At 34.7% G+C, this 24,229-nt stretch overlaps 1 protein-coding gene and 1 pseudogene across 4 annotated transcripts in view; one reads left to right on the forward strand and one right to left on the reverse strand.

Moving 5' to 3' along the window:
- The window catches only part of Gdh (glutamate dehydrogenase, mitochondrial), a 121,542-nt gene that overhangs the window by 56,428 nt on the left and 40,885 nt on the right, over positions 1–24,229 (forward strand). For all 4 annotated transcript variants that reach the window (XR_015546512.1, XM_087410748.1, XM_087410747.1 and 1 more), the window contains exon 2: positions 23,636–23,836. Coding sequence is in view for 3 of the 4 variants with exons in the window: in XM_087410748.1 (XP_087266874.1) it covers positions 23,636–23,836 (201 nt within the window). In the remaining variant the exon portion in view is untranslated. The remainder of the gene's footprint in view (positions 1–23,635; positions 23,837–24,229) is intronic.
- On the reverse strand, positions 1,385–8,551 carry LOC147908393 (uncharacterized; annotated as a pseudogene).

Genomic DNA, 24,229 nt, shown 5'->3' on the forward strand with positions numbered 1-24,229 from the left:
GCCATATGCATTTTCAATTCATTGACTTTCTTCTTTTACATTTCTGTTTTATTTCTAATCAATCACAGACTCTTTTTATTTTGTTGCAGTCTTTTCATCCAATCCTAATGCATTTAATTGTGTAGCAACAGTTTGCCATAGTTTTTGTTGATCTTACCTAGCATTTACAGATGTGAATTTGCCAGTCAAAATTTCACCGATGTGAACCTGGCGCTCAACTTTATCAAAAATAAAAATTAATACAGCAGGCTGTTTGTACTTCGTTTGTACTTGTTTGTACCGATCATTATTTCGTTTGTATCTCAAACAGTTAAACAAAAAGTGAAAAATAAAAAATGGCCAGCGCGCAACTTTAAGATTTTTTAATTTCATTTATAATTTCATTCGAAAGAGAATCGTTTTTACCCATTTGTACCTCTTCTACTTTTGTTTGTAACCCTCAAAGGGTTCGGAGATACAGTACGTTTTAGTTTTTGCGCAACCCCTATATAGCAAACTTAGCCAATTTTTAAGACATCGAAATGGGACCGACGGCATTCGAAAGAGAATCGTTTGTATCCGTTTGTACCTCAAAGGGTTCGGAGATACAGCGATTTCAAAATTTCGAAAATGCGTCAAGAGGGGAAGTCGGCCATTTTTAAAGATATCTCTCTTACTTTTGTTTGTATTGCATAGTTTTCGGAACGAAGACATTTGTTTTTTATTCCACGTAGAATAATTTGACAATAGATGATCGTATATCGTTTCTTGTGTATGACTATTCCTTCAAAAGCTGTAAATTGCATTTACCATTTTAATTTACGAAGTGTGACGGTGTGATTTACGTTATGAATTTTCTGGTCATTGCTCTAAAAACTTGTATTCTGCCGCCGGTATTAGCATCCAAGATGTACCATGGGGAGGTTACGCGGTCGGACTTACCTCGTGTATAATTGTGTTTATGTCAAAGTATGTGCGTGTGAGTGAGCGAGCGAGCGAGCGAGCGAGCGAGCGAGCGAGCGTGCGTGCGTGCGTGCGTGCGTGCGTGCGTGCGTGCGTGCGTGCGTGCGTGCGTGCGTGCGTGCGTGCGTGCGTGCGTGCGTGCGTGCGTGCGTGCGTGCGTGCGTGCGATATGTTTTGTTTATTTTTATTTAAATATTAAATGTATACATATATTTATACATCGGCCTATTTCCATTCACTCCTGGATGTCGGCCCTTTGAGGTACAAACGGGTACAAACGATTCTCTTTCGAATGCCGTTGATCCCATTTCGATATCTTGAAAATTGGCTAAGTTCGCTATATAGGGGTTGCGCAAAAACTGAAACGCGCTGTATCTCTGAACCCTTTGAGGTACAAACGAAAATAGGAAAGGTACAAACGAGTACAAATGATTCTCTTTCGAATGGGATAAATGATATTAAACAATCTTAAAGTTGCGCGCTGGCCATTTTTTATTTTTCACTTTTTGTTTTACTGTTTGAAGTAATGATCGGTACAAACGAAATAATGATCGGTACAAACAAGTACAAACGAAGTACCCACGGCCTGCGGTATTAATTTTTATTTTTGATAAAGTTGAGCTAGGTTCACATCGGTCAGAATTTCTGGATGTTGTTCGGCAAAGTTTAAAAATAACTCCCAGTGTTTATTTAGTATTTTCATGCGGGCCATCTAAAAATAAAAAAATTTAATGGACATAACTTAACCTCATAATGCTTTTTATTAATTATTAATTATAATTAATTATAATTTTTTTCGAAAGATGATTACACACGCACGCACGCACGCACGCACGCACTCACTCACGCACGCTCGCACGCACGCGCCCGCCCACACACACATAATTTAATATTGATAGTCTTATCTTATTTAATTAACACATACCTTTTCAATTTTATTGTTTAACCTAATCACTAAGGATAGTATAATAAATAAAAATTATTAGGTGTCAAGAAATCGTAAAAGATAATACGGTTGACGACACATTATACTACATTAAAAAATTATAATCTAAAATACTAAAATAAGAGGTCGTAATGTGCATAGCGACAGTGATGTATATTTGGTCTCCGGCATCACAGAAAACTAGCCCACTTCCATCCCCATCAAGCAGACACTTACTGGCACCGAGTCGGTCGACTTCGTCGCTGCGCCAGAGCGAGCGAGATAGCGAGAGAGAGCGTCCTTCTCGCTTTATTAGTAACTGGTAAACACAAGTGAGTAATAGAACGAAAAGGACGGCCGCTCTCTCTCGCTGCCTCGCTTCCTCTACTAGCGCTTGTGTAAGATTGGAGAATGCGAGTAGTTTAAAATTTCGGAAAAATGGGAATCGAGGGAGACTTCCTTGAAGGAAAGCCACTAGAGTGTTCTCGTTGTTCACGTCGCCGAGGTGTATGCTATGTTCAGGATAAGGCGGATGGGGTCAGGGTAAACAGTATTGACATTCGTTCTAGATGAACTCTACACTTTATTCCCGTCGTCTACAAGGGACGTCTTATTCACGCCATTGCTTGAGATACTTCGCTTACGAATAAGCCCGTATGGGCACGTTGGGGAGAGGCAGAGCAGCCAGCCACAGAAGTTGGTTACGCTACTACTCGGGGTTCTTATAACTAACGCCATCGTCGGATTAGCGCCAAACTAGCCAGCTTGCAAGAGCATGCTTTAGTTGTTTTCCTTCAACTCCGCTTGCCTGAAGTGACACTCGTCCCTGAGTGTCCATGTAAACATAAAGCTATATGGGCTGTATAACGCATTTTAACATAAACTCAAAATTATCAACTTTATCTGGAACGATAATGAGTATAGATAAAAATATAAACTATAAGACGCGCGCGCGCATAGGTAATCACAAAGAATATTGCAATACTTAAAATTAATGCTAATATAAGTTTGAATAATACAGCAGTATTGTATGTATAACGGCGGCATAATAAAATATATAGAAACTAGCTACTAACTATGGAGGTAAGATATCCTGTACTTATTTCAGTCTTTGAGTATCGGAATCCACGGTTTAATCCGATCAGAAGACAAGATTCTGTGATGATGTTTTTGAGTTAACCGCGGGATGTCTTAAACAATGTAACGATCGTTCTAATACTTTTTCGATTCTGTAAGGACCTTTATATGGGAGACATAATTTTTTATCTTGAACGATTTTCGCGAGATAGAATCTTTAATCAAGACGTAATCATCAACATTGTATTTCGTAGGGGTTTTATGTCGTGAATCGTAATAAAATTTATTATATGCTTTAATACGGTCTGATGCCTGAAGAGCAGTCTCTCGATCTTTATCGCGTAAATTTCTGCGATCTTGAATCTCCATGGAATCTTTATGTAAATTAGTTAAGTACTGTGTTAATTTGGAATCAGAATGATTCTTCATGTCATATCCAAGTAATAGTTTGGAAAAAGTATTTTTGATGGACGTATGATACGTATTATTAATAATATACTGTAAATCTTTAATTTTTTCAGACCAAGTAATTTGCTCATCAATTATTATCCATTTTTCATCACAAGTAATAATCCGATCGAAAAATGGCTCTCGATGAAATCGGGTTAGTAATGATGAGCATATGTTCAATCGATCCAGCTTATTTCGCTCGGTTAGTTCGTGTGGTACTCATTTATCCATTTTTTTCACCTTGCCAATTTCAGAAAGGTGTCGCAATATCGTTGTATGGTCAACTTTCATTCTGGTCAAGTTCCCTTGTAGATATAGTTGGATTCGTTTCCACCAATGCTTTCAGAGCATCATTTTTCACAGACGTTTTGGGTCTTCCACGCGGTTCATTTTGTAGGGAAAAATCACCAGACCGAAATTTTTCAAACCAACGCTGCACTTTTCGATCGTTAACAGTATTCTCCCCAAATGCCTGGTTTATATTGCGTGCAACTTTTGCAGCATTATTACCAAGTTTATACTCATATAAAAAAATTACATGAATATCGGTTGAATTCATATCCTTACGAAATTCAAAACAAATAACAAAATGGAACACTTTTGAGAAAATCTTTTTTGTTGAAATGTGACTCTGGTAATGGACAATACGACTATAAACGAGGTTATGCCAAAAACAAAAGCATAATGAAAACAGGGAGACAAACGTTCATATGTAAAGAAAATCCGACATTTCATATGCACCAACCTAATATTTGCTAATAAGACAAGTGAGGCAATTATTTATGTGCTGGTTGACTCTTTTACGTACAGACAGAAATCAGTAATTCGTGTAAATTCTCTGGACGGTTTTTTCTGGTCCACAATGGACACATTGTTCGTGGTAGACCCGAATTATGTTGAGTACCATCGACTCAGGTACTACAAGGCTTTTTATCTTTACATATTCTGTAGACTAGACTTTTTACAAGACCATAGTTCTCACGTTCTGAATTTTCAAGAAAAGATTGCAATATCACATAGCCATGAATCGGCCTGTTGTTTACACCGCAACTCGACATCGAGCGGTATAGTCTTTAAAGGGGCAATTACCCTACTTAATGCATCTACGTGACACATCTTTGCTTTCCGATGCATCATTTTGTAACGATAATTCTGGAGCTTTAACTGCCAGCGAGCAATACGAGGGTTAATGTCGGCTTTAATTGACACTAAAACCAACGCGTTACAATCGGTGATTATAAATTCTAAACCATAGACATAAATATGAAATTTCTTTATGGCGCGTACTATGGCCAACATCTCCAATTCAAAGGAGTGATACCGGCTTTCAGCCGCATTAGTAGCTGTAATACGCTACGGAAGCAAGATTTCCATTGATCTGATTTTGAAAAAGGATCGCCGCTAACGCAATGGTACTTGCATCTGAGTGCCTTCAGTCTTTGCCCTCGGATTGTAATGGCACAATACTGGTTTCGAGATTAACGTTGATTTTAAAATATTGAACGCGTTAAAACAATTGTTATCAAAATTACACGAGGTTGATTTTTTAAGTAAAGCGTAAAGGGTTTTGCTATCACAACTAAGTTCATTATGATGATTGAATTTCCTAAAGTAGTTTCACTAATCTTAGAAATTTTTGTAATTCTCTTGCGCATTACGTGGCGCTCAAAAATTCTTTATGGCAGTGAGATGCCTGTCGCTTAATGTAACACCGTCTTTATCTACAATGTAGCCGAGGTACTCTATCTGTTTTTTAAAAAGTTGAGATACTTCATAAAGTTGATCTCAAATGAATGATCGTGCAACGACTGCAAAATCTGTTTAAAAATTTGAAGATTTTCGATAAAGTCGATGTGTATTAAAATATTCTCTATATAAATCAGCACTTTCTCTTCTCGAATTAAGGGCTGTAGAATACTGATATATAATTCGACATTGAAATTCAGTTGGTAATTCACAAAAGCCAAAAGGGAATCTTTTGTATTCGAATTGTCTACTCGGAGTGACAAACAAAAAGAACTTATAGTCCGAGTGTATTTTAATGAAGTGAAAACTTTCGTGTAAATCTAAGACAGTTAATACCTCTTTATTAGCCAATTGGGCCATCAATTCCTCGATAATTGGAAATGAGAAGTGCTGTTTTATTACCTTAACATTAAGCGGACACAAATCGACACAAAGTCTAAACTTTCCGTTTTTTTTCTTTCGGATTAAAACAATACGAAAATAATACGGAGATGTAGAATCTTGTATTATATCTCTAGACCTTCAACGAGCTTATCTATTTCCTGATGCTCAGTCCAAGTGAAATGTCTGGCAGGATATGCAAACGGTATGTCAATTCTTCAATTTAACATAATAATCCTTGTTAAGCTTTTCTATAGGTTTATTCTGGACTTCTGAAATGATTTTACGGACTTGTTCATCAACTTGATTACCGAAGTCAGAGTTAATTTCAATGAAGCAATGTCAGACGAGTCTTCAAACATAATGTCTGCTGAAGCGACTTCTTTAATTAGCTCAAGACACTCTTTATCCGTTGCACTAGACGAATTGTAAACCGTCTAGTCAAAGAAAGATTTTTTACCAAGAAATCTCTGCCAAGAATGGCATGAGTAGGCCACGTAGACCTATTAATAATGTGAAAGATGGCTTTATACGACGACTGAGGAGACATAGATAAAATCGAGATCTTTTTTACCAATAATATTTTACCAATAACATTAATTACTAATTCACTTAATGTTTGAAATTGCGAAACGTCGGGTTTGTCAAACCTAGAATCTTGACCAAGACTTAATTTGTAAGCCGATTATTGTAAAAATGAAATGGGGCTGCCCGCATCTATTAACGCGATCATACTACATATGCGACCATTAATTTTATTAATTTCGACTGTGGCACTACTTATGGTTAAAGGACACGAAGACTCCACGCAGCCAACTGTCTTCAAGAGAGTCTTCCTTTAAGGCGTGTTGACTTCTTTGGATGTGACCACCGATGCAACTTGGAACGTTGTCGACGGAGAAACCGTAGTAGACTGTTCCTTTTTCTTGAGCTTGAAACACTCGGTTTTGGAGTGACCTTGTAATATGAGCAAATGATGTTCTTATCTTTTGGGGCCGCAAGCGATGAATTTTTGGTGTGGGTAGAGTCGGAACGATCTTTTGGCTCCTTTGAGTCCTTCTGACTATCTTTTCGGACAGAGAGCGGTGAACATTTTGTCCCTGAGCAGACACTTGTGAGGTATCTCATTTGATCGAGGAAGTTGTCAATGGAATCAGGCTTGAGCGTAGCAATTGATGCACGAATCGCAAAATTGGTATCAGTTATTAGGAACTGGATGCATTCGCTGTCTGGAAGATGCAATGGATGCAATAGCTTTAACTTAGCATACACTTGGAATGACTCCTTATCAGGATTCTAACATCTGGCCTCGAGTTTCTGCATAGTTTCCCTGAAGGGGATACACCGACGGAAACGACGTGTAATGGCTTCCTTGAAAGACTGTCACGAATTCATTATGTATCCGGGGTCCATGTCAAACCATTCTCGAGCTTTTTGTAACTTCTGAGAAGCGGTCATTATTAGAATTCTCTCACCTACAGTCTAGCAGTGAACTCGACCTTCTTCAATTAAGATTCAATGTCGTCATCTTCGCTACTAGAGAACGTAGGGAGTTGTGAAACGAACAGAGTGACCATTTGGGCCGGCGAAACTGTTTGGAAACCTTAAGCGATTGATGCCATTGGAACACTTCGTGCGTAAAAGTTCTGCTGAGGTTGATATATTAGAGGTAACTCGAAAGATGGAAGACTCTTACTGAATGAATTAGCAGACGCCGTGTTTACTTCAGTCGTCAGATAACTCATGTATGACGACGACGTCGTAATTGGAGTGTTTAAGAGAAGGTTTGGTACTGTCGACAATTGTGAAGTCATGAACGGACTCGGAGAGTTGAAGTCGACTGGACAATTTCCACCTTATTTTCTTTTTCTTCTTGCCTTCTGATAAGAAAGTCAATTTTTTCTTCCAATGAGTTCCTTGACGATACTGTATATTGAACTGAACGCGACCTGGGAAGGCGCGATTTGTGACGGCGCGATTTAGAAAGGTGCGGCGGCGCTACCAACTGCCACATCGGAATTCTTCTGCTTCAATGGATTTCTGTTCCTCTCAAAGAATGTAAAACGCTTATTGCGTGCACGCCTGTTTTCTGTTGAAATCTCTACTTTCATGAGCTCGTCATAAAGCTCCTCGAGAACTCCAAATCCTTTTGACGCATGGTCTGATTGGAACGAGTTAACACCATTAAGAATTTTTGAGTGCGCACTAAAAATGACGGCTAGCGGTTCAATTCGCGCGGGAAACTGAAGCACGACGTAACGGGTATAACATTGCCCGTATGCTCAATTAACTAACTCGGTACTCGCGAACTGTAGAAGCATTGCGGGGAACGCAATACCAAATCGGGAGAACCGACAACGACGGTAAATCGACCGACTAACAATCGGGAATTGACGTGACTACAAAATGGCGGATTATGCGGAAATTTCGCGAACGCGGCGAACGAAAAAGCGAACAGTACTGTCGAACGGGAAGGACCTATGAAGGAAAAAAACAGGGAAGATGGGCAGGAATCTTACTTCTGAGCTGTAAGATTGTTTGAAGAATGCGAGTAGTTTGAAATCTCGCGAGAAAGCGGGAATCGAAGTAACGAGGGAGATTTCTTTGAAGGAAAGCCACTAGAGTGTTCTCGTTGTTCTCTCCACATCGCCGAGATGTATGCCACGTTCAGGATGAAGCGAATGAGGTCAAGGTAAACATTACTGACACTCTTTCTAGATGAATTCTACACTTTACTCCCATCGTCTACAGGGATATCTTATCCACGCCATTGCTTGAGATATTTCGCTTACGAATAAGCCAGCTTACAAGAGCATGCTCTAGTCGCTTTCCTTCATTGTTATTAGCGATCGAAAACCTAAAATGTGCTTTCTTCGACCGCTCGGCATGTTCCTGTATAAGGGAAAAAGGGATACACACATTCTAGATAACGATAGATTTTAATAAATTTTAATAATCATATAACCCTCCCATTAATAGCAAAAATGATTTTAACATTAAAAAAATTAAAATGTGTTTCAAACGTGACGTTTTTCGTGATTGTCTTTCCAGTGCACTCACATATTTTCTTTGGATACGCTTGTGTTAATATCTTGATATTTTTCAAAATTTGAAAATTGCCATTTTACAGTTAAAAAGGGTAAAAACGAGTATTAGTCTAATTATTTATTTACTTTTTATTTTAAAAAATGCATTTTTCAATAATTTCATAATATTTTTTCATAATATTAATATATATTATATTAATATTTATTAATAAATATTAATAAAATATATATTAATGTTATTCGTAATATTAATATAACATAGTCAATTATCAATAATATTATTATTACTAAAAAAATGCAATTTTATGATAAGAAAAAATCCAATATAGAATAATCGTTTTAATTTTTTTTAACAATAAAATGCAAATTTTAAACATTGATAAAAACGTGCGTTCAAATATAAAAGTGTTCTAATATCAATGTGCATTCAAATATCAACGTGTTCTATCAAAAAAATTCCGTCTATAACAGTACTCCAAAAATACCATTTAGAATGTGTTATTTAATACTAATTGCGATATTTTATTTTCTTTTACTGCGAAGTACCAATTTTTAAAATTTTAAAACAATATGTGTTACAAATATCAATACAAATGTTCTGCCAAACAAATTCTGTGCGTATACTCGAAAGACTATGAACTTTACGTTTGAAAAATATTAGGTGTTGGAATTAATTCGTAGCGTTTTTAATGAAAGAATGTTATTTATTTCACATGAGCATTAAAAAATACATTAATGAAAGTACTTCCCATCACTTGTAAAACGCTACGAATTAATTCTAACACCTAATATTATAATTCTTTTTAGTCTTAAAATAAACTTTATAAACTGCTCTTTTTCTTTTTTAATATCTTTATTACATTTTTTTCAATTTTTTGATACATATATTCAGGGATATAATGTTTCAATTTTTATTTGATAATTATGCGAGAACTCGTATATTCGTGTATATTACAAATTAATCCTCGACCACGCACACAAAATGAGTCTCTTATTGCTTTTTTAAATAAATTTCAAATTTTCATTAGCCATAGGTACTTGTGCTCTTCTTTTTTACTTTAGTCTTTTATAAAATTTATACAAATTGTAGTTGAACTAACGCAGAAAATTAAACGAAAAAGCGCTTTAAAATTGAAAGTTTGGGAAATAAGGAACCCACTGTTTACTAGGAAACGTGGACAGGAGTCAAGTGTTGAAATCATTTCATACATTTTCACTCATTTACATATGTTACAAATCAAAATCATTCAACAAAACACAACTGTACATGCAATCTTAATAAATAACAGATGTGTTACATATTTATAAACATTCTTTTATAAACATTCTTGAATAATAAATCAATATTAATGTCCATATTATTGTTCGATGGAAACCGCGGGAAATTGGTGGTTTCTTCCGTCAGGAGGAAATATAAAAAATTATCTATTAAGTCACGTATGAATCATAACTATTTGATAATTTTTTACATTTCCAAAGGAATGAGGGAAAGGAAAGAAATAAAGCAGCTGTTTAAGTAAAGCAACTTAAAAGCATTAAAATGTTAAACAAAACTCGCACAATTAATTAAAATACTACGTACAAAAAATTCAAAATATTAGTCACGAACAAACGAACGAAATGTTAGTATGGCATATTATACATTTTTAAAACACTAATTAATAATATTTATATGGAACTACAGTATTTAACTACTGTATTTACAGTTATAAAAACGTATGCATTTTGCAGTCTTTATAAAAAGTTTTTTTACGTAATGGAAAGCAGGATAATATGCGTAGGTCTTTCTTTCTTGCCAAATTTACTCGTACGTACGGGATGTATAAATAATAAGAAAACCATAAACTATGTATGTATATAGAATCTCAGAGCGTGACATTACAGACAAACTTCGGTGAATATATACTAGGATATTTTAAAAGATTAGTCTAAACGACGTTGTTTCGCGTCATTCACCTCAGTTCAGTCTTCGAATGCAACCTCACGGGATACACGGGATAACATTTCAACACAGAATGTGTTCTACTCGAAAATTTCTTCAATAAATATGACATGCGGCTTTTCAGTAAAAATACGTAAGTTCTACAATTAATATTTTTCATTAATATAAATTACATCATTCTCTAACTTGATGCCACGTCTCATAATGCAGCAAAAATGTCACTACTCGTTTGATTGACATATATTAGTCATATCATTATATATTAGTCATCCAGTTTAAATTGGAATAAAGGTTGTAAGAGTTGATCTTATAACGACATTGTAAGAGAAGTATGCAAAAGGCATTAATTTACCGGGGATTTGAATCTATGTCTCTCCTGTGGCGGATATGTAGGAGATGCTGGGATTTGTAATAGTGATTGGCAGCTCGAGGAAAGATGGAATAGTGGAGATCACCGATGTGTAAAAGTCGGATTCATCGACTGAATGAGCAGATTGCTTCGAGTGATGTCATAATCAATAGATTCAGATTTAGCGAAATCACTGAGGGCGAATATATCGGTTCTATAGGCGGTATGATTGACTACAATATGATCGGATAATGTTCGGCTAGATATTGTTGTCGAATTGAAGAACAATATTGTCTAGAGCTCTAATCTCCCCACTGAACTGAGGTCTATGTAAGATTCTTGTGCCGTCCAGATTCTGTGCAGTTTTCTTCCAATGACAGCATTATTATCGAGTAGTTGTATTCGTCCTTGTTTATCTATCTTCACCAATATGTAAATTTGCGTGCTATCGCTGCTTTCTGTCGGCAAAAAAAAATATATTGAATCTACGTGGCTGCCTTTGTTTCGTCCAATTTTTCCATGTTTTCAGTTGGGGATTTCTCAATTTTACTTCCTGAAGAGCAACCAGGATAAGCTGAAGGTCCGTTTTTGTTTTCTTCTCTGATTCTAGCGAGGCTAATGTAGCGATCATATTTACGTTCGACGTGGCGGTGGGAGAGTCGGGCGCCCCTGAAGCAGGGAGAGGGGAAGTAAGAGTCGAAGGTAAGAGTCGTGCGCCCTTGAAGTAGGGGGAGAGGGAATGTACTTTAAAGCAGTAAATTCATATAGTAAAAGAAGAAGTTATTTCTTAAATTTCTTTCGTTTATAACTTCTTAACGAGTAACGTCCTACAATTAAAACTTCCTCAAGGTCACTTGACTGGAGTCATGACCTTGACAACATATGTCAAGGTCAAGGTCATTGGGGGGTGGTTCCCCTGATCTACATTTTTACCTGAGATTCTTTGACGGAAAGACTTGAAAATTGTGGGAGCCGTTTGTTTCGACTGAGCGACCATCTTGGCGATCGGCGAATATGCATTGGTAATAGCGATGATCGATTGGCGACTGCTTTGTTTGAGCGCTTTGCACCGTTGACACAATCGGCTCTTGCATTTTCTGGATGACGATCTTCTGAGTTTGAACCTGCGGCCAGTTCGAGAAATGATGATATTTTGTACGATTAACGACATGACGGTTTTGCCCTTTGGCTGCATTTACAGCACCATTGTTATCGTTTGATGTGTATCGCTCGGTGAAACGGCGATCTTGAATTATTTGATACTTACAATGTTGGTATAAAAAGTGCCCAATGAGAAATGACTCGAATTGATATCAAATTGACATGAATACGAAGTCAATTTAATATCGATTACATATCTAATTGTCGATTATTTCTCACTGGGTTAGAGAACCGTTCCGAGAATTTAAATTTAAATTAAGTATAACGAATATGAAATCCAAATGAGTGGACATTCATGTTACATTGCGAGATGTGGCTTTCAGATAGAAAGAATGTTATATCAATGAAAAATATTAATTTTTAAATTTACGTATTTTTTCTGAAAAGCCGCATGTAATTTTTAGAGAAACTTTTGACCAGGATACGTTCTGTGTCAAAATGTGAGTGCTGGATTGCGTGAGGTTGTATTAGAGGACTGAACTGAGACTGAATGGCGTGAAACAGCATCGTATGGACAAATCTTGAAAAATTTCTGAATATATGTTTTTCATATTTGTTTATAAAGAATTATCACGTTACAATTCCATAATAGTCTAGAATTTTATTAATATTTATATATACCAAGATTGCGTTCCGATATTCATTATCAGTACTGAAAATTTATGGTACACATAATGTGTACTATAAATTTGAAATACTCGCAAAGAATATCGGAATGCAATCCAAATATTCATACATTAAGTTTAGCAGAGAAGAAGAGACCAACTTGAAGTATCTTACCGATTCATTGCATGAAAAATCATATTAGAAAAACTAAAAAGATAAAAACCAAAGAAAAGTAAACAAAAGAAAACTAAAAAAGAAAAAGAGGTAAGAAATAAGTACATACTGTTAAAAGAAGCAATGTCAACCGCCACTAAGCAGCAAAAGCTGTAACTAAGCCTCTCTGAAGTTAAAATAATTTTTTTAACTCTATGCTGTAAGATAATAATTTTCTCTCGTCCTCAGAATTGATTTGAATACATATAGAGATTGAACGTTATTCGGATGTACTTTATTATGTTTCTTGGTTTTTATATTTGTTAACATGGAAAACGCTCTTTTGGTATCAGCATTAGAATTTGGAAGAGATCGAATTGCATTAACTAATTTATTTAAAACGGGACATCTAACTTTTCCATCTGCCTTTTTAGTTGCCATTATTGTTTTTCATGCTTAATCAAAATGTCAATTAATTATTATCGCTTTCTGTTCTAATGTGAAATCCTTTTTTAAACATTGCCATTCTTCTTTTAATATCTCCTCATCAAATTGTTGGGCAACAAAAAGAACATCCTAAATGGTAGTAGTTCGGGCTGTTTTTTTCGTCTTCTTGCTGTAGAGCAAATTTTGATTTAAAGATCCTCAATTTATTCAGAAATTCGTCCTTGACAAAAAGTTTGTTACGAATTTTTTTTGTAGCGATGTTATAGAATGCCAAACAATTGTCGTAAACTGATTGACAATCTCACTTTGACCTTCTTGATTCAATCGATCAAGAAAATCTTGATCAAGTTTCTCCAACCATAACTTGATCAGGAGATAGACGATTACACGCATGCAAAGGATTATATTATACCTATTATTAATTATGTCCGAAACGAAATTTAATAATGGTGCTTTATAATATTTTTAAGAACGGTTTTCAAAAGATTTTTCGCAGCTGACTGAAGTAAATGAATTTTTGTTTCTTCAGTTTGAAAAGACGCATTAAACTTGTTAAATGCATCCAGAATATACTCGAGGAACAAGAGATACACTTATATTTCCTCCTGAATTTTATATCAGAGATAGTAAAGCCCTGACTTTGATTTCTCGCTCAATTGTTCTTCTTGTAAAAATTTTAACAGCACATCCCACTTTTCGTTCAGTCTAGCCACGCATGCATGATGCCATCGCGTTTCAGACAATTTTAAAATTTTCTTACAAGTTCCATCAAAACTAAATGATTTTTGAAATTAGTCAAAAATACATGCGCTTGGGACTATTAGAGATAACGATGTCACTTTTCGCAAAAGCACTTCGTATGCTTCAGGAATTGCGCTGCAAGTTGCATTTGCTACTAATGCAGATGCGTGACAAGGACATGACATCGTTATCAAATTTTTGCAATGGTTTTGTAATTTAGTTTTAAATGATTCGTATTTTCCTGTCATAACAGAAGTGTTATCACAGGAAAGAGCTAGAATGTTTGAAAACGGAATTTGTTTTTTCCACGTTTCAGTTCTAAAAGTTGTAAATAATTTTTCGACACTACAATCACTCGCGTCCAAATGAATTAATTCTAATAATTCCGTTCGAACATTTAAAGTCTGAGGATCGACGTACTGAACAAGAAACGTCATCCATTTATCATTAGTCAGATGTTTCGCCAACAAAAATAGAAAATTTATTATTATGTAATTTTTCGACCAACCGCTCCTGTTCGCGAACACATAAAACATTCTTTATTATTTTCGGCGCCTTATTCCGATTCATCGTTATACTTTTCAAGACTTTCGGATCTTCTCCAAGGTCTTGAAAGAAATTTAAGATTGACTTTACCGTTTCAAATGAAATATTTTTCTTAACAATTAATGCTGCAAATTTTATTTCCGCGATTTTTTTCCGATCTTCAAAAGATACAGGTTCTTCGTCATGCGTATTCAAATGTACGCTGAAGCCTCTTTTTCGATATTCCGAAATATGTTATTTGTTGACAGAATAAGCTGAGTCGCATAAGCTTGTCGGAACCACATCGAAGCTTTAGGTTGCAGAAGGAGCAAAAACAATTGAAAGGATCGTTTGGGATTGTGCAACCATAGTTTGAATTGTTTATTTTCAAGCCATAAATGACAAAATTTCAATTCACGAGATTCCTTTTCAATGATATTTAGAGCAATTATTTACCATGTTAGCGATAAGCTTTCGATTCAACATGTTTAAAAACTCGTGATGAGCAAGAAAACGTTTTAAGGAATACAGAAATATGAACTATCATCATTAGGAACTTTTTTAATCCAAAATTTACATTTCTCGTTTTCTAACTAATCATGAAAAAATTTACGTCTTTTTACGTGCTTAGAATCTACGCATTCCATACTGAAGAATACAAAAATACAGAAGAAAGAATTTAAAAAAACCAAGAAAAAACAGCAAATGATGAAAAAAAATAGTGTAACTGTAAATAACTTTTACAAGAATGCACACTATTGTTTGGAAAGAGAAAGAGAAAAATCTAACAACGTAACCATTAAACTAATACTATATTCAAAATAAATCCTACTACAAAAGAAAAATCACTTACACATCAAATTGTACACAGAATACAAATAATAATTTAACTATTATATATAATCTTCTAATTACTACAGGAATCTAATCACTATAGAAATTTTAGAAATCTCTAATGTGCTAAGCATGAAACGAGTAGAAATACAGATCGCGGAAAAAAATAATTTCATGTTTATGGGGGAGTCACGAAGGTTGCGTGACAATCTCATAGTGGTAGTAGTCCCACTTTTCATCGCGCCCTAATGCAAAGTTTTCCTGAAATTTTTATATGAATTATGACACCTACGAAAAATACTGAGAAAGTTCATATTCTTTTTGAAACATTTAGTATTCAATTTCTGATTTCTAATATATTAAAAAATAACACTTCTCTATAACTTTATGATTTCTAAAAAAATATTTTCAGATTTTAAAATTTTATCAAAAATTATAGAATGAACAATTTTAGAATACCTTGTGTGATGAGCGCCAAAAAAAGCGTCACATCATATAAAATGTTGAAATAAAGAAATATAAGTAAAATATCTCTTTTGGGTGAAATTGAAATATGTGACATGTTTATTATCCATATATAGGTCAATATTCATAATCCAATCTCACATATTCAATGTCATCTTATAAATATCTTAAAATGAAACAACCATAAGGAGCGTCTGTGTGAGATAAATTTTACGTTATTTAGATATAAGATCGATCTACGGATATCGTGATTATAATTCTATAAAAATTCATTAATAAAATCGCGGCCGAGGCTGATAAAATTAGCGAATAACTTCCAACATTATAAATTTCGTTAAATTTTAAATATGTATAGCATCTCTCGTCAATTAATGCACCAAAAGTTGGTGCATATAATAATTAATGAGGTATTGTTAAAATTTTCTGTGTGGATTATATACACATTTGTAAATCCAACTAATCGGTGTGACAAGTAAAACGCGCGATGGACATTTCATGCGCTATCGTGCTTCTTTTCCCTTTATTTTGATAATATATAGTTTTCTGAAATTTATATTATTACATTAATTACCAGTAAACGATTAAGACAAATAATATATTTGTAGAAGTCAAATAGAGTAGACGCGAAACTTTCTTTCCTGTTGGTTCAAATTTTGCGTAATTAGACCAGATCGTCGGCGCAGCGATCTGGAACTGATTAGTACGCGGTATCGCAGGGCACTCAATGAGGAGGCCCGAGAGAAGCGGAAGGATCGGAGGATCCTTCGAGGAGATAGATGAAGAACGACTTCGGAGGAAGAAAGTCTCGCGTTTCGCTAAAATAAAAAAAAAAGTTCAGCTTTACATCTCGTAACGAGTGCCTTTTTAAGTCCCCAACCCTTTCTCTATATTTACATCAGAAGTGGGATCTGACTCACGATCGGACTATCCGACGGATTATTAAGTTTGTGAGTGATTTAAGAAACTTTAAGAAGTGTGGCGAGTGAAATCGTTGTTATGGCGGACGAAAACTTTACAATCGCGCAGCTGAAGACTCTTAAGCAGTCTCTCAACCTGTCCCAATTAGATGATAAAGCAACTCTAAGGAAAAGATTGTTAAGACCCCATGAATGGGGTCTGGAAGGACTTCGAAAGAAGCATATACGTCGAGGGCTGTCAACAGATGAGTCAGGAAGATGAGTCTGACTACGGACTTCCGGGAGCAGCAGGAAGACAAGCGTCTATGATGCACGAAAATCCGAGACGCAGTCCGGTTGAGAAGGAAGTAGTGAATAATCTCGATAGAGACCTGGAACGCATGAGACGTGAGAACGAGATTATGTAGCGGCGCTTGGAAGAATTACGGCGGGAGAGGGATCGGACGACCAGCGCTGAGCGCGGTAAACAGTGCGCCATCTTCGACGCCGCGACCTACCATCTCAGCACTGGGGGAATTACTGAATGAATTTATGGGAAAGCTCGGAAGATATATTTGAGAACTGGAGATACTGGATACTTGAGAATTAGGCTTTACGATAGCTAAACAGTCAGATGAGAAAGATGAAAATTCTGCGGATGAAATATTAAATATTGAAGTGAGCGAAGCGACGGAATACGTTAGATGTGAATCCGAATTTACCTTATGCGATCAAAAATAAATTCAAGCAAATTATTTAAAGGCCGAAAAACTGTTAAAATCAAAGATAAAGGCGGAATTAAAACTGCACGTAAAGGAGAAACAATCATTTCATTACGTACCTAATAAACTGTCGATTGATGAGAAAGTTAAGGTACGGGCTCTTTTAGATGATCTGATGATCTGATCGTGGTATTATTCATCCTAGTTCTTCTGAGTATGCTTCATGAATCGCTTTGGTGCGGAAAAGAGATGGAAATATAAAAATATATGTAGATTATCGCACTCTAAACAAAGTCACTGCGCGAGATAATTATCCATTGTCAATAATAGAAGAGCAAATTGACGCGTTACAAGGGAAGCGTTATTTTACGTCATTGGACTTAAAGGATGGATTCTATCACATATATATAAATAAGGACAGCATAAAGTATATGGCTTTTATTACACCTTTTGGCCGATATGAATATATGAAGATGCCTTTTGAATTCAAAAATGTGCCAGCGCGATTCCAACGCTTTGATTCCAACTCAATGAGATTCTATATGATTTAATTAGAAACGGTGATGTTGTAGCATACATGGATGATTTTCTTGTCGCGACAGAGACTTTGAAAAACCACTCGGAGGTGCTTGATCGTGTTTTCAATTACTAGTAGAAAATAAACTCGAATTGCGATTAAATAAATGCTGCTTCTTATACTAGGAGATCGAATTCTTAGAATATGTAATTTCAACGGAAAGCGTACGGCCGAACTTGGGGATAGCAGCGATTAGAGAATTTCCGACTCCTAAGTGTGCCCAAGACGTTCAGAGTTTCCTCGGCTTATGCTCGTATTTCAGAAAATTCATAAAAGATTTTTCGATTATCTTATATGATTTGATAAAAAAAGGGGTAGTATTTGAGTTTGGTCCAAAACAGAAAGACACGATTGAACTTTTAAAACGAAAATTGATGTCGACACCAATCCATCCATATACAGTCCGACTGATGAAACGGAGCTCCACTGCGACGCGAGCTCGAAAGGTTTCGGAGCAGTGCTACTACAACGCAAGTCGAATAAGAAATTTCATCCGATCTTTTACTTCTCCAAGAAAGCCACTGAAGTCGAATCATGTTATCATAGTTATAAACTTGAAACACTCGCAATAATATACGCTTTGAGAAGATTTTGGATATATTTACAGGGTACTTCTTTTAAAATAATTATCGACTGCAACGCGCTAATTATGACCTTGAATAAAAAAGATATCCACTCATGAATCGCATGTTGGGCCCTAGAATTACAAAATTTTGAATATTCAATAAAGCATAGACCAGGGAAGAGGATGCAACACGTAGACGCATTAAGCAGGGCAAACGGTATTCTGATGGTCGAATATAACACATTCGAATTTGAGCTGTCTGTCGAACGCAGGATCCCATTATTAAAGAGTTGAGGACACACTTGGAGAAAGAGCAGGATAATTTATACGAAATGCGAAATGATCTTGTATATCGGGATAATCATATTTTATTTTTTGTTCCGCGCGCGATGGAGCAGGATTTGCTTCATAAGTATCACAACGATTTTGGACACTTCGGAGTAGACAAAACTGTAGCGCTATTGCAAGAAACGTACTGGTTTCCGCATTTGAAAACTAAAATTCGAAATTGTACGAAATGGCTTTTCAAAACCGTCAGGAAGGGCCGAGGGATTTATGCACAATACATCAAGGGAAATGTACCTTTCGAAACTCTACATGTACACCATTTCAGTTCTGTAGACAGAACGCATGCGTCAAAGAAATATGTATTTTTAATTGTCGATGCGTTTACCAAATTAGTAAAACTATACGCAGTAAAGATTATCACTCGATTCGATGTCTAATCGAAGGATTATTTTAGCGCTTATAGTAGACAAAAATTTTGATATCGGATCAGGGAATCAGCTTTACTTCGAAAGAGTTCTAAGAGTTTATGAAAGAGAGACTAACGTGAAAGTGACTGCGTCGCCTCAGACGAACGGACAAGTTGAACGATATAACCGAATGCTAGCGCCGATATTAGGAAAACTATACGATGGTAAGGATTGGCATAAATCATTAAGGGAAATTGAATTCATTATGAATAACACTATGAGTCGAGCGAAATTCTTAGCCGACTGTTGTTTGGCGTATCACAGCGTGGGCAGATGTTTGATGTGTTGAGGGAATATGTGGACGAACATAATAAGTCCGAGGAAAGAGACTTAGCATAAATGCGAGAAAATGCGGCTGAAAAGATTAAAAAGAATATAATGAGCGGTATGTTAATAAGAAACGCAAAGCAGCGCAAGAATACTGTGAAGGTGATCTAGGTGGAGTGCGGAATTTCGAGACTACGGGCGATAAACTAGCTCCGGCTTATCGGAGCTCATATACTGTTGTTCGTAAGTTAAGGAACGACCGATATGTAATAGCTGACATCGAAGTGTCTCAGCGGCTAATATGAAATCGTGGCGAGATAGGTAGGTCGATGGAAGAGGTATCATCAGAAAGCGACTCCGAAAGCGAAGATGATAAATTGTAGCGACAGCGTATAGAACAAAGCGACCGGGACAATCTTTTGTCAGAATGGCCGAAATTGTAGGAGTCTAATAGAGTACACGCGAAACCTTCTTCCCTGTTGGTTCAAATTTCGTGGAATTAGACCAAATCGTCGTGGCACGATCTGGGGAACTGATTGGTATGCGTGATCCCAAGGCACCCAATGTACCCAAGGCACCCAATGAGGAGGCCCGAAAGAAGCAAAAAGATCGGAGGATCCTTCGAGGAGACAGATGAAGAACAACCTCGGAGGAAGTTTTGCATCTCGCTAAAATAAAAAAAAAAGTTAGACTTTTAAAACATTTAGCAAACGTTTTTCTCAATATCGTGAGACAAACACTTTTTTTCTGTTCAACAAATTTCAATTGAATAGAAGAAAAATGTTTGTCTCAACGGTATTGAGAAAAGTTTGCTAAATGTTTGAAAAATCTGACAGTGAACTCTCCATAAAATTTCTCGTATTTAAAAAACCACATCGAATAGGATAAAAGGCGCAATATGATGAGATTTTTCAGTGAAAAATTTTGTACCTTTTTTTTTCATAAAATGTAAGTTTAACAGACTTAACACTTGAACTGAACGCTCATGTAAACGTCCAACCGTGGCCGTTTCTGAATTCTCAACGAATTGCTGCAAACACTTATGTAAACGTTAAACAAACATTTATGAAACTTCTCATTTTCGTCAGGGAAGCAAAAAGATAAGATGTAAAAAGCAGTAAAAAGCAAAAAACGGAAAGCACATTGTAGAATAGGCTATAGACCGATAAAAAACAAAACCAAAACGGAAGGTGCGCTAGGATTAGATGTTACAATTTTTGCGCTAGTGATGAACTGAGTATTAATTATATGCGGGCAATTTGAATTCTGTAAAACGCAACAGTGACATCTTTAATTTATTTCTTACATTATCGATTTCGCTCAAACGTCTGTTCTTATTTAATATATTGCAACGTCATCTCTTGCAAGATCGAATACCTATTGCTAGACTAGTTACGACCACAGTATATACAGTAGCGCAACTCTGTCGGCACCTTTGATTTAGTGTTGGCTAAAATGGAGTGCGCATGCGTAAAATAAGTAAGTTGCCTAGCATTGTCACGATTACTACCTAAATTTCTTTCTTTTTTCATTCTTTTTTCACAGTGTCAAAATTCCTCACAAAACTCACTAGATTTATTCGCATCACAATCCAACGAATTCGTTGAAGTGAGTAATACTATTGTAGGAACATATTGGAGCATATTAGAGCATGCGACGCGAATAAACTTAATATTGTAATGAAATAATTTAAACTTTATAAAAATTAATAAGAATAAATAATTTGTAAATATATTGAAAAAATATAAAGAAAAAATATTAAAAAATTAAGAAAAACATTAAATTAACTTAAAAATGTATATTTGTATAAAGAAATATTATGTAATTATATATCTATGAAAATATTATGAGAAAGCTGATAAATATAAAAAAAATTTATATACATATATATGTCCAAAAATAAGTTTAAAATACAATAAATAAAAAAAAATCTTTCTTGCTCGGTTTTTCTATTACTTTTGTTCACTTTTTTAAATGGACAATACACGTAATATTTCTCTCTAAATTTCTACTCTGAACCTTGTATGCTTGAAAGACAAATGTTTAAGTAGAACATTGAAACGGTTATTTAAATAGAGAGAGAGAGAGAGAGAGAGAGAGAGAGAGAGAGAGAGAGAGAGAAAGCAATAAAAAAAAGACAAGAGACGGGACAACTTACTTATTTCACGCATGCACACTCCATTTTGGTCAAAATCAGGAGAGTTGTGCTACTGTACCTATATACTGTGTTACTGCTTTGTTTACCATTCTGAATATTTACTCAGCATTCGTAGACACGTAATTTGCAGATTGATATAAATCTTCTTTTTAAACTTTCAATCTTAGTTCTGTAAACTGAATATGTGCACATAATATGCTGGATGCTGCATTATAATTTGGTCTATATGAATAAAACTTTTATATTAAAGAAACATCTACGTCAGGTGACAGTTCTATGAGCTGAAAAAATGTAAGTTTTTAACTTTTTTTTCGATTTTGGTATAAAGTTCACTGCAGTACCTCCCAATTTTGCGTTTACTTTAATCCTGTAAACGGACTTTTGATTTCGTTCAGTAAATTCGAAGTTTTTTTATCTGCAATATATCAACAATTTAATCATTTCAATATCTTCTTAAGTAGAGTTATAAGATATTGTGGACCAACCAGAAAGCCATGTTAGCACCTTAAGATATTACTTAAGACGGTCTTAAAATAAGAACGGACTATAAGCACCGTTCTTAAAAATCGAACTCCAATAGCATCACTATTTTACCGATTTATATCTACAGAGTGTCTGGAAATAATCGCTAATAATAATAATAATAATAATAATAATAATAATAATAATATAATAATAATAATAATAATAATAATAATAATCGCTAATAATCATTAATTTTTTTCTCATAAAGTTCTGAGAATTTTTTTAGAATTTTTTCAGAATTTTTTAATACCGTATTTTCTCATATTGGTAAAAATGAGAAAATGCAATACTAAAAAGTTGATAAAAATTTTTGAAAAAATTCTTAGAACTTTATGAGAAGAAAATAAATAATTTTTGTCTCTTGTAGTTTTTCTATAAAGTTGATAGTATTTGAGTAAAAAATTATTCAAGACCAATATTTGGCAATTTTTAGTAATTAAATATAATATCTTGTTAACTATGTATTTGCGAAAATTACAAAATGATAGAGGACTTTTCGACTCAGTTTAGTCCTCTCTACCTGCACATGAAATATTTGGCGATTATTTCCAGACACCCTGTATCAGAATAGAGATTGAGATTAGATTTAATTAATTAAAGCAAAATTTACTAAACTTGATGTGGGTTTTCTTTCTTCTGATTAATTCCAATCTCAATCTTAATCTCAACCTCTAGTCTAATACGAGCATTTCACACATACAATGCGAGATTTACAACACATACATACGGTTTAGAAAATATTAAAGGATAACTATTATGTACAATATATTAATATATAACACGATATTTCCTTTTATTTCTTTTCTTTTTAGTAAAAACTCTAAGATTCATTTCTAAAATTAGAGTATATATTAGGTGTAGTAAAAAGAAATCCATTATTTTTCCAATGGATGGCTTTAGTAATCTGTATCTCGTCTATTGCGTGATACAGATTACTAAAGCCATCTATTGGAAAAATAATGGATTTCTTTTTACTACACCTAATATATATACTCTAATTTTAGAAATGAATATATATTATATATATATATATATATATATATATATATATATATATATACATACTCTAATTCTAGAGATTTTTAAATGTAAGGTTATACATAAATACGAAAAATATAAAATTTATTGCATTTAATGAACTATATGACTTAAGAATCTTCATAAATAATTTATGAAATAATTGATTTCTTATGAAATAAATGATTGTTTTCTTTGATAATTTATTTCCATATTTATAATACATTATACATATTCATCATTTTATGACAAAAATATAAAACGTTGAAAATTGACAACTAATTCCTCTTTGTAACTACGTTTACATTTTATTTATATCTGTAAAAAATAAATTAATTCATATTATATTTTTATGTTTATAGGTATTCGCTTCTCGATGGACGTTTCACGGGATGAAGTTAAGGCTCTGTCGGCCTTGATGACATTTAAATGTGCGTGCGTCGACGTACCATTCGGCGGCGCAAAAGCTGGAATTAAGATTAATCCAAAGAACTATTCGGAACACGAACTGGAGAAAATTACTAGAAGATTTACGTTGGAATTAGCTAAGAAGGGATTTATTGGTAAGAATTCAAGCTAAAAATAAAGAATAAAAAACAATAAAAAAGTTTTTTTGACTTTGGCCAAAAGTGCCGAGACTTTGATGACATTCTCTGATGTAATATTATAAACGAATGGAGGCGTGACATTTGCGATTAATTTTAGACGTTATGGAAAACGTATAAGGCTGTATCACTGTCTCATAATATCTATGCTATACACGTTTGTGAAACTAACATATTATATATTAGCATCGCATGAAGTAACAGTTCTACTGGTATACAGTATAGTTCTACAGTTCTAGGTAGATTTTAGCAATAGTTCTGTCGAATTATGTTAAAAAATGTTTCAAAAAATGAGATGCTACCTTTGTATCTCACCATTCAGCATCTCACAGGAATTCAAACATATGAGCT

The sequence above is a fragment of the Acromyrmex echinatior genome, chromosome 10 (assembly GCF_024713525.1).
Source record: "Acromyrmex echinatior isolate Ae372 chromosome 10, ASM2471352v2, whole genome shotgun sequence".
Lineage (NCBI taxonomy): Eukaryota > Metazoa > Arthropoda > Insecta > Hymenoptera > Formicidae > Acromyrmex > Acromyrmex echinatior.